Source organism: Trichechus manatus, unplaced genomic scaffold (assembly GCF_000243295.1).
Source record: "Trichechus manatus latirostris isolate Lorelei unplaced genomic scaffold, TriManLat1.0 scaffold00156, whole genome shotgun sequence".
NCBI classification, from domain to species: Eukaryota; Metazoa; Chordata; class Mammalia; order Sirenia; family Trichechidae; genus Trichechus; species Trichechus manatus.
In genome coordinates, this window is record NW_004444092.1 from 4,843,281 (window position 1) to 4,855,556 (window position 12,276).

At 39.1% G+C, this 12,276-nt stretch overlaps 1 protein-coding gene across 1 annotated transcript in view; it reads right to left on the reverse strand.

The window, feature by feature from the left end:
- The window catches only part of ASB4 (ankyrin repeat and SOCS box containing 4), a 68,977-nt gene that overhangs the window by 11,284 nt on the left and 45,417 nt on the right, over positions 1–12,276 (reverse strand). Inside the window, exon 3 of the mRNA XM_004386136.1 lies at positions 5,028–5,518. Within this exon, the coding sequence (XP_004386193.1) occupies positions 5,028–5,518 (491 nt within the window). The remainder of the gene's footprint in view (positions 1–5,027; positions 5,519–12,276) is intronic.

Genomic DNA, 12,276 nt, shown 5'->3' on the forward strand with positions numbered 1-12,276 from the left:
AGTCTCTCTCTCTCTCTCTCTCTCTATATATATATATATATATATGTTTATGTGCATATATATGTGTGTGTGTGTGTGTGTGTGCGCGTGTGCATATATACATATATGCTTCATTGGTTTTGCTTCTCTAGAGAACCCAGTCTAAGACAGCCCCCCAGCCCTTCACACTGGCACTTTGGCTTCTTCTAGAACTAAGACAGCTGAACGCACTTTCTTCAGGCCTCAGCAATTATTTCACCATGCAACAACATGAAAAGACTCTTAAGAGACAGCCAACTCTAAATCATTGCTCTGTGCTGACTACCAAGAACCTCAACTATCAAATGAGAAAGGACTGGTGTAGACCTCAAAGGGAGAAGCTTCTGCTTCCTCTTTGCCTGCCTGAGAAAAAAGATATCCAATGAGCTTCACCTTCTGTGAATCTCTGGAGTCTCTATTCTCGCCTTATGGAAGAAGAGTTGTACAAAGAGGCTCATCATAGAGTGATGGTAATGGAAAGATCTTTAGACTCCCCTCTTCATCCGACCCTCTTCTAAAAGCACAAATTAATATTCAAAAATGAAGTCCCTGGGTGGTGCAAATGGTTAACTCACTCAACAGCTAACCAAAAGATTGGAGGTTCAAGTGCACCCAGAGTTGCCTCAGAAGAAAGGCTTGGAGACCTACTTCCAAAAAATCAGCCATTGAAAACCCTATGGAGTATAGTTCTACTCTAACACACATGGAGTTGCCATGAGTGAGAGTCGACTCCACATCAACTGGTATGACTGGTATTCAAAAAAAGATTCAAGATAAGTTTCCTTCCCACCCTTCCAATTCAAGTGCCACCCCTAAGCTATCTTTAGAATCTTTAGAGGCATTCTAAAGATACCTCTGCTCTGATATACTGATATGTGGATGTGCAGAAAGGTACTTAATGATCAAAGGGAACTGCTTGTACCCTTGGTTCATATACAGCACTGTTCAACTGCAGAAATCATCCTTACTGCCCCCAAACCTCACGTTACCTTTCCCTCCCCTAGAAAAATGTCTTTCTTGCCCTACAAGAAAACCCAGTCTTGGCTCCCTGGGGTGTCACTTCCTTCTGAATTATGCTGGGAGAAAAAAAAAATCAAATGTCCTTTTTTACCCTTGAATGTAATCGCAAGAACCCATAATTCTTTCCTTTTTCTTTTCTTCCTTAAAATATACCCTCTACAAATTTGCTTTATATTTGGAAGACAGCGTGTTCAGCTCTGACCTTGGTCCTTGTAAATAAGGAAACTGAATTCCCCATCCACCAGAGAACAAATCACTTTATCTTCTGGATAAATGAGTCAGTCATTTACTTGTCATAAAGATGACTTTCTTTTTGGAAAGTCGGGCTGTGGAGTAGTTGTTCTAAATCACTTTGAAGCATCTGCATAGTAAATTGAATATTTTTCTTTAGTTTTCCTTTGGAAGGAGGCCAGTTCTCTTACACAGTCTGTTGGGGAGCAACAAAAATATTTACAATGCCAGCTACCTGTAAGTAACTAACTCTACCCTAAATCTCTTTACTGTACAACTAAACTAGAGGAACTCAGAGAAGCACAACAGAACTAAATAAGAAGAAAACGCTAATAGTGGACTAAAGTGTTTCTTGAAACACATAATGGTATGCCAATTTTACAGGCTAGTAGAGACCCTGAAAAAGGCCTAGTAGGAGAGACTCCTAATATGAACTAAGTACATTTTGGGAGGATAGGAAAGAATTTTGCTGAGCAACACTACTGGGCTCAAAGATTTACATGTTTTGCTCACTGGATCCTCAGACAATCCTGAAAAGGAGATATTATTACCCCCATTTTTCAGATGAGGATATTGAGATCTGAGAAATTGAGCAAATAAGTGGCCAAGCCAGGACTCATATCCCAGGCCACTAAGCCTCTGCTCAGAATGTCTGTTACTTCTCAGTACCTCTGTGAAAAGGACACTGGGGACCTCCCCACATTCCCAAGACATTCTTTTGGAGAACTGAAACTATTTAACAGCCCATTCTCCCTAATCTGGCTCCTAAAGGGGAATGAAGAGAGGGCCTCTGAGTTATTTTCACCGAGACCTATTTCATCCACAGCTAGCCAGCAGTGAGTTTCAGAATAAAACTCAACATTTAGTCTCAAGGAAGTGACTCATGATCTCTCCTGGTTGGGAAGACCCCTACAGTTAACCTGGCCTAGGAGCACTGATTCTACTGCTCAAAAGACATTTAATAATAATGATAGTTACAGCCGTCATTTGTTTAAATGTTTACCATACACCAGGTACCGTGCTAAATGTCTCAAACATTGTCTCATTCAATCCTCACAACAACCCTTTGAGAAGACATATTATTCATGGATAAAGTGGCATCTTCATACCTTTGTCAACTTTATGCTTTGAGAAGTGAACTGTATTCAAAGAGATGTTTATCTTCTAGGAGATCTACTCTGAAGAATGGCCAGACCTTGGTGAGATGTGGGTAGAAAAAAAAGAGGAGGTATATCAAGGGAGAGATATTTATAGATGCAGGATAGAGAGGGGGCAAGATTGGGGAAGAAATTCTCAAAGGATCGAAAGTGACCCAAGAGAAAGAATAAAGTAGTGTTTTGCTCCATTCTCTGGGTTCTGACTATATTTGTGATGTGCTACAAGTAAGATTAACTTTCTTCTGGTCAAGTACTGAGACTGAATATTATTGCCAAAGAATGAAGGCAGGGAAGGAAACTGGAATTTAAGTAATTCATTTAGAGTCACACTCTTAGGTAAGTCACAGGACTCAAGTTTGTCTGACCCCAAAGTCCATGCTTCTTTATTCCTGACATGAATAGCATAGCTAAGTTTAGAATGAATGAGCTATGGGTTACAAAGCAGAGATAAAAATTAAAAATAGGAACAAATTCATATGCAATTTAAAATACTGGGTTGTATACTCTCCTTACTGGTTATTAACTTTTTTTTTTTTTTAGCCAAATCCAGGATGCCAATGTATGATGCAGAAAATGGATGCAACCTAAAACCAAACCAGTTGCCATCAAGTTGATTCCAACCCATGGTGACCCCACATGTGTCAGAGTAGAACTATAGGGTTTTCAATGGCTGATTTTTCAGAAGTAGATTGCCAAGCCTTTCTTCTGAGGTGCCTCTGGGTGGGCTCAAACCTCCAGCCTTTCGATTAGCATCCAAAAACCCTGGGGGCACCACTAACGGACTCCAGATGCAATCAAAGCAGTACATATTCATAGATATAAGCTATGGATCACTGTACATTTCATAAAAGTTGCTGAATTTTTCATGTGGTATACCCATGTGACCTTATATCTAAGGTTGCAACATGTATAACAGTTCTGATGTGAAAATATTCCTAGAGTCCAACCTGAACATGAAAAAGTATTAAAAAATTCAAAAGTCTACTGGCTTGCATCAGTGAGGAAATTGCAAGGAAGATAAGAATCCACAAATGAAGTCAAACAGAACGTTCAACAGTAAATTTCACCAAATATTTTTTCAGGCCATTTATGAAGCAGTCTTTCATTAAAAATTATAGGGAAATATAAGGGTTAAACATCTTTATGATTCTTGGTCTTTCGGATATACCTTGACCAAGATCCAGAGACAAAAACAATAGCTAACAATTTGGAAGAAATATAAAATGTAATTCCAAGGAAAGAGAAGCCCTTAGGTGCAAACTGATACAAAGATGTTAAGATTTATTATGATTCACATGAGCTATTCTAGATCATGAATAAGGAATTAGGGCATTAGCTTACATATACATTTATATTTTAAAAAGTGTTAGACGTTCCAAAATCGAAGGGATACCCAAAGAAAAGAGTGGTACAGAATCTGCCTTCATGCAGATTCACAAATAGGACAAGAGTACTATTTCTGCCTGGAGACTCAAGAATTAAACAAAATGACCTCTTCGGTCTTTTCTTGCCTTATGTTCATCTAGGTTTAATTTCTTTCATAAGGAACACGTTAGCAGAAATTACAGCTGAAACTACGAAGTCTAAGAGCTTAGGCTTTGGATTCAGACAGACCTCAGTCTGAGTCAAACGCATGAGCATTAACCTCTTGTGAGCATGGGCCACCCAGCAATCTTATTACATTTCCCAAGTCCTTTAACTCCTCAAAATATACATCTCACACCTTCCACTTTGCTCTCAGCTTTTAAATCTCCTCCTCCATTCTCATTTTCACCTGAAAACTTTGCTTCTAATTCCACTGAGAAAATAGAAGCAATCAGAAACTGCTACCAACACATCTACCACCATCCCTGCACCTGTGCCCGTAGACACGGCCTTCCCTCCCGTTGTTGTTGTTAGTTGCCATCCATTCAATTCCAACTCATGGCGACTCCATGTGTGACAGAGTAGACCTGCTCCCATGGGGTTTTCTTGGCTGTAATCTTAACGGAAACAGATCACCAGGCCTTTTCTTCCACAGTACTGGTGATCTGCTCTGGTAAAGATTATAGCCAAAAAAACCCCTATTGGGCAGTTCTACTCTGCCACATGGAGTAGATATGAGTCCGAATCAACTTGGTGGCACCCAACAACAACAACAATAAATGTTGGCTTTCATTAAACTGGAAGATCGAGTCCTCCTTTTATGTCTATAGACTAATTCCAAAGCAGGCTGGGTCATCTTCAGGTCACATTCTACTTGAGATGGCAAGTGCTTGGCCCGTTTGACAACATTCACCTCTCCTGCAGACTTACAGTGGCCTTCTCATCTTTCTTAACTCAGTCCCCCAGGCAACCACTGATTGCTGTTTACATAAGACATGAAAAAGTATTTGCCACTCTTGCTCGCATTTCTTGCTCTCCTCCTCAGTTTTTAACCAAACGTGGATGATGACAGCATAGAATTATGCGTGTAAATGGAAAGTCAGGTAGAGTATCAGAGGCAATTATTCCAAGGACTCAAGCCTCAACCGTGCTTGAGTTACGTGGAGATTTCGGGCCAAAGTCTATTGCCCTGATGACTAACCGGTTTTCTACTTGGTGCCCTTGGACACAGCTCACCTTATGGAACTGTGGAGGGTATATTCGAGCAGCCCCATGATTCAGTAGTAGCTGGTAGCAGATCTCGGGCTGGGCGGCAGGGCGCACGGAGGTGACCTTCAACACGTACTGGATGGCAGCGCAGCCGTTGATATCCACGAGATTCGCTTCCGCGCCAGCTTCCAGCATCATGTGCATGAGCACGTGGTCACAGTTCCAGGCTGCCTTGTGGAGGGGAGATTTAAAGTCGTCATCCCGGGCGTTAACCTCGGCGTTGTAGTCAAGCAACATGCGGCAGATGAGGTGGTGCTCCCTGCTGTACTCCTGCTCTTTAAAGCGGAGGGCCCAGTAGGTCGCGATAGCCAGGGGGGTCTCCATGTGGGCGTTGACACTGTCCACTATGGCCCCGTGCTGCACGTAGAAGGCCACCAGCTCCGGGAGGCCGAAGTGAGCGGCTGTGTGCAAGGGCGTCTCCTCATCCTGGTTGTTGGTCTTCATGTTCACATTCGCCCCTGTAAAGGGAAATTGGGAAAGATGATTAGTTAAACATATCTAGCCGTTATTCCCAAGGTTCATAAAACATGGGTTTTCTCTCCTCTTCTAACCTCTGGTTTCCATACATTATCCATTTTTTCCAAGCTCCATTTCTGGGCCTCCTGGAAGCCATTCTTTTGAAACAACAGTGCCATCTCCTGGACAACCAGCTAATGGACCCAGGAGAAAAGAACAAAGGATTTCTGCCAGATCGTTGGGGCATTGCTCAGTTTGTTTTTACTCCCAGATGGATTTGTAGTTAAGTACAAAGTGATTCCTATAACTAAATAGCTGTCATCAATAAAATATTAAATATCATTAAAAATAAAGGCCATATCTCAACCTTTAAAGCTCATCAAGTGGCTTTAAGAATCATTGATTGTTTTGAATGTTTCACAAAATGATTTTCTTCTCTCTCAAACTAAACATTTGGTACAAGTAAACATTAATCAATTGCTGCCAAGTCAACTCTGACTCGTGGTGACCCTTTGTGTGTCAGAGTTGACCTATGCTACATAGAATATTCAACGGTTGATTTTTCTGAAGTAGGTCACCAGGCTTTTCTTCCAAGGTACCTCTAGGTGGACTCAAATCTCCAACTTTTCAGTAGTAGTTAACCATTTGCACCACCCAGGGACTCCAAGTAAACATTAATGGTATGTAAATTGCCCAGTCCTCTGGCTGAAATTACAATGTTAAACTCTATCGGGGCTGTGGTGTATGTCTATGAGGCTTCTTTGATAAATAAACAGACGAAAAAAAAGAAAAACCAAACTCATTGCCATCAAGTTGATTCTGACTCATAGTGACCCTATAGGACACAGTAGAACTGCCTCAGGGTTTCCAAGGAGCAGCTGATGGATTCAAACTGCCAGCCTTTTGGTTAGTAGCCACGCTCTTAACTACTCTGCTACCAGGGATCCGAATAGACAAAGGGGGAGGGAAATACCTTGACTACCAAACTAGCCTGAAGGTTGTATTTTGCATTGAAAGGTGTAGAAGCCAGTATAATAGAAACTCAAAAAAGGAAATTGATTTAGATATTGCAACACGTTTGATTACAGTTGAAAAAGGATGTTAGAACCACAAATTGTTAGTGCTTGGAGAGCATCTTAAAGGTTATTTATTGTTGTTGCTGTTAGGTGCCATCAAGTCGGTTCCAGCTCATAGCCGCCCTAGTTCAACAGAATGAACCACTACCTGGTCCTGTGCCATTCTCACAATCGTCCTTGCTATGTTTGAGCCCGTTGTGGCAGCCACTATGTCAATCCATCTTATCGAGGGTCTTCCTCTTTTTTGCTGACCCTTTACCTTACCAAGCGTGCTGTCCTCCTCCAGCGACTGGTCCCTCCTGATAACGTGTCCAAAGTATGTGAGATGAAGTCTCCTCATCCTCACTTCCAAGGAGCACTCTGGCTGTACATCTTCCAAGCAGATTTGTTAGTTCATCTGGCAGTCCATGGTATAGTCAATATTCTTCACCAACACCATAATTCAAAGGCATCAGTTCTTCTTCGGTCTTCCTTATTCAATTTTCAGCTTTCATATGCACATGAAGCAATTGAAAATATGGCCTGGTTCAGGCACACCTAGTCCTCAGAGTGACATCTTTGCTTTTTAACACTATAAAGATTATTTAGTTCCACCCATTTATTTAACAGGATAGGAAATGGGAGCAAATTTTGTTTTTTTGATAGGGAATGTTAAGTAGTACCAGGGTTAATGAGAGAAGCTGAAATTTTCCTTTTCTGTCTAAATTAATAGGATGAACCAAATGACCTGTGGGGGACCAACTCTATAAATCAATTCTACTGGAAATTTTTATAGCTACCTCAAGCATAAATCTGGAAGAAACTTTATTATTTCAGTAGCTAATATTAAGTATTCACCATGTGCAACATTGTGAGATAAATACTTGTCATGTATTGCCTCATTGAATCTTCTAGCAACATTTGCAGCAAGTGTAATTTGTATCTCAACTTTACAGATAAAGAAATTGGTACTTAGAGAGATTAATAACTTGCTAAAAGTACACCAAGCTAGTAACCAGTGCAACTGAGGTTTCAAAGCAGACAATCTGGCTTCAATGCTCTTACCACTGAGTTATTCTATCTCATTATTATTTTTCTGGAGGAAATTTTTCTGTACTTCGCTCTCTTTTGTTATACAAATACTTGAAAGTAGATGAGAAATCACTTTGCATTTGTTAATTTAAAAAATCTGTTTTCCTTGTCTTGGTGCCTTTATGACCTTACTAAGAGCTTCCCCTGATCATATGGAACATATTTGAGAAAGACAATACTGCAAGCATGCTCAGTACGCTATACAAAATCAACCCCCCAGTGAGGTTTCTAAGAGCACATTGCTCTGTAAACGCCAAGACTGTCTGTACTTCTAACTTGCAGAAAGCAGAATTATAACCAAAGATCGTTTTTCACGAAGCAATCTGTGTTCATCAGTATTCTACCCTGGAGAAGTTCTGGGTCAGATCTTCTTTCTTGTCAGCCTTCTTTGCTCTGGAATGAAATGGAATGAATAAACTTCTTCCCAGAAGCCAGATGCAGCATAGCTTCAGACGCTGGAGAATTTCCAGTAAGGAAAGGAATTAAAGGGTCAGGATGAAAATTTTACAGGCCAACATGGAACAAACCACATCCTTTATTTTTTTAATGTGTGTGGACATTTTACAATTGATCCTTGGTACAACTAGATATGCCGCATAGTTTTGTAAATGGAAGAGTTTCAAATTGGAGACACTCATGTCAGATGTAAGAATGACAGGGCCAACATGCATTTCCAGGAAGCAGAAGGTCAGGAAGTAAACCATTTGTTTGTGGGAAGAATGTGTCGAGATGTAAGTAATTTGTTCCCAGGAAAACTGTTCACAACTACAATCACGTATGACTGAACCAGCTGGTACCACTCACCTAGGTGATAACATACTCCCTCCTAGCCAAGGGTCTGACGTTTACATTTTGAAGAACTTACCTATAACCAATCATTAACCCCTACCTTTCCTTTGTTCTCTATGTATATAGACCAGTGAGTCCTTTGTATTTTTACTTAGCACTACCCAGCTTGAGCTGTATTATTCCTCAATAAAACTCTTTCCTTCACTTCTAACAGAGCACAAGATTTTCTTCTTTGACAGTATCCCTAATAGGCTAGGTGTCCCTGGATGGCATAAATGCTGGACTACTAGCTGAAGTGTTGGCTGTTTGAACCCACCCAGAGGTGCTTCACATGACAGGCCTGGTGATCTGCTTCCAAAAGGTCACAGCCTTGGGTCACCATGAGTCCAAATCAACTCGAAGGCAACTAACAACTCCTTCAGAGGTTTCATAACTATCCCAATTAGTTGTTACCTAGTTTTATATAGATTTTTAAAATGTGTAACATCTGATTCATCTGAAATTCATTTTGGAGTAGACATCAATTTGAGAGAAGAATTGATACTCTTACAGTATGGAGTTTATCCATTCAGAAACATGGTCTGTTTCTCTAAATGTTTTCTTTACACATCTGTAAAATTTTGCAGCAATTTTTATTCCAGGGAAACAGAATATAAATTATTTCTGGGGTAAAGTAACTTTTAATAAGGAAAGCCCTTTCTTGAGCCTTTTAATTTATCGAAGGCAGTCTCTAGAAGTAGTCTGGAATGGTAGCAAATGAAACAGATAAAAATTTAAATTTGCTCTGCATGATAAAGAACAAGTGATTTTCAGATTTCATCTGTGGGCAAAGAAGACAGGGGTTTGTATGAACTGAGAATGGGATGAAGAGGAGAGGTAGGATAAGAATTGTATACAAAGGGGGAGAACCAGTCACAAAAATATGGTGGCCAGCCTGGACAGGTCCAAGGAAAAGATAGTTGTTGAGAAATTTCTTGAACCCAGGATTACAGAGAGATTTTAGCACAGTGCTGGCAATTTTAAGTTTTTCATCTTCTGCCATATTGTGTGCTACTTTCTTTTCATTATCCTCAATAGATAGAAGTTATTTCATGAATCTTAGTTCTAAGAGCTCACATTTCCTTATATATATATATATTTGAAATAATATTAAACTGCCTCCGAGCCTCCATTTGTTAGCATTGGCTGATCATCCACTATCAGATATCTTTGTGGTTCCACCTGCTGGCCCTCGCTACTCCTGTGGGCTTCAAGATGCCTTTCAAGGCCAGCCTCTCCTAAGCCTCCCATTCCACCCAATTCTGTCACCTCCAAAAGCTGCAGGGGAGTGGAAACAGGCAGCAGGTCTCCATCGCTGCAGAAACTCTGTCTTCCATCTTTCCAGACTTGGGGAATCCACGTCCCCCACTTCATATCCCTAAACTAGCCTTTCTCCTCACTCCCTGTCCTGATGGACTTCATTTCTTAAAAAGCCTGTGATTGGGAAAGTTGGTAGTGAGATGGAGGAAGAGCCCGGACTAGTGCTTCTCAACCCTTTTAGCCACTGTTTCCTATTCTGCATTGAAATTCATAGATAACACAATCTACCTTCACACATAATCTTTTTAAAGTAAATATAATACCTTGTATTTGCCTATAACTTGTATAGGCAAAATGAAAGTAATTTCTAAGAATTATAATTACATAAATATGGTTATTATAGGTAATATAAATAAATTACAATAATGTAGTATGAAATTCAATATGATAGTGCTTAGGAATAACTACCCTAGATAATATGATGAAATAGTGATTTGTTTGCACCTGTATGAAGAATCACCATGATTGGAACAGCTGCATATTCAAACTATTCAGGTGTTTTGTATTGTGGTTCAGATACCACAAGCATCAATGCCATAATGAATAGTATTCCAAAATCAGAAAAAAATCTTGGTAAAGCTCTGAACAAATTGAAGTTCAATCTTGCATTTATTTACATCGTACTTGCATTCCTGGAAATGTCCATATTATTTTAAAATATCAAAAATATTTTATGTTTCTATGTAAAATGGAGTTAGGTTAGAACTCTGTTGTGCTGTTTCATCTAAAGGTCTATGATTGCATTCACACCAAATCTGAGATTTTTTTAAATTAAATAATTCAAACATACAGAAAATTCTAGGAATATTATAGCAGACATCAATATACCACTTGTTGTTATTGTTAGGTGCTGTCGAGTTGGTTTCAACTCATAGCGACCTATGTACAACAGAATATTTAAAAAAAAAAAAAAAAAATTGCCATCAAGTTGATTCTGACTCCTAGCAACCCTATAGGACAGGGTAGAACTACCCCATAGGGTTTCTAAGGAGCACCTGACAGATTTGAACTGCCAAACTTTTGGTTAGCAGCCGTAGCTCTTAACCACTATGCCACCAGGGCTTCAACAACAAAATATACCACCAGTCATATGTTATAGATACTATTTTTCAATATTTTCTTTTTCTAAGATAAAATTTTACATTAAAATCCAGTTCATTTCTTCTCTCTTCTTCCCTCTCTTTCTTTCTCTACAGAGAAAACTACTAAAGTTGATGTTTGTCATTTCCTTCTAAATTCTTCTTCTTTTACTACTCATATGTTTACAATATTTTATGTTCTTAAAAATCACATTAATGCTATCTCACTTTTGTAACTCGGTTTTACCAGTCTTGTTATGTTTTTGAAAGGAGAGTTTTGTTCGTTTTGTTTTTTAACTGCTGAATCTCGTTACCTTGTATAATAAACCATAGTTGATCTATCTCTCTATTAAGAGAGTTGTTTTAGTTTTTTCAAAATAACAAATATCTTTTAATTTCTGCAGGAGTTTCTTGAGACAGAAATAGAATTACTGGGTATTAGTATATGAACATTCTCAACTATATTAAATTACACTCATGCATAGGTATATCAGAGTCCTGGTGGCAAAGTAGGTAAGAGCTCAGGCTGCTAACCGAAACGTTGGCAGTTCAAATCTACCAGCTGCGACTTGGAAACCCTATGAGGCAGTTCTACTCTGTTGTGTAGGGTTGCTATGAATTAGAATTGACTCAATGGCACACAACAACAACATGGATCTATCAACTTATTTTTCCATCGGTAGAATTTAGGGGTTTAACATCATTACCAACGCTTGATACTCTCAAACTTTTCAATGTTTGCCAATTAGATAGTATGATGGTATTTTTATTTAATTTGCATTCTCCAGGTTCCCAGTAAAGTTGCTTGTCTTCTCATATGTTTAGAGTCACAGGATTTCCACTTGTATCAATTGCCTGTTCATGAACTCTGCTCATTTTTCTTTGAGTTTTTTGTGTTTTTCTTTGTATTTTCAGGATATAAATAAGATATTTATGGAGAAAATAATAAAAATGTTATTGAAGGTAAGGAACCTAAATAAATGGAGAATTTTACTATGTTCATTCATAGAAAGACTCAATATTGTAAAGATGGCAATGCTCCCTGAATTAACCTACAAATTCAATGCAACTCTGGCTTTTTTTTTTTTTTTCCATAGGATTTGCAAAGAGTAAAGAGCAAAAATAGCAAGTCAATTTTGGAAGAAAGAAGGGAAAAGAATTAGAAGGACAGAAGAGATAGTGAAGAGGAAGTAATTACCCTACCAGATATCCAAGCAAACGATAATTAAAACAGTGTGGTATTGATGTATGAAGAGATAACTAGACCAATGAAAGGTAATTCAGAGCCTAGAAACAGGCCCACTTGCAGGAAGCACCTGTAAGGACAGATGAGGCAGCACAAATCAGTGGAGAAATAATGGACTATTTAATAAAGGTATTGGGACC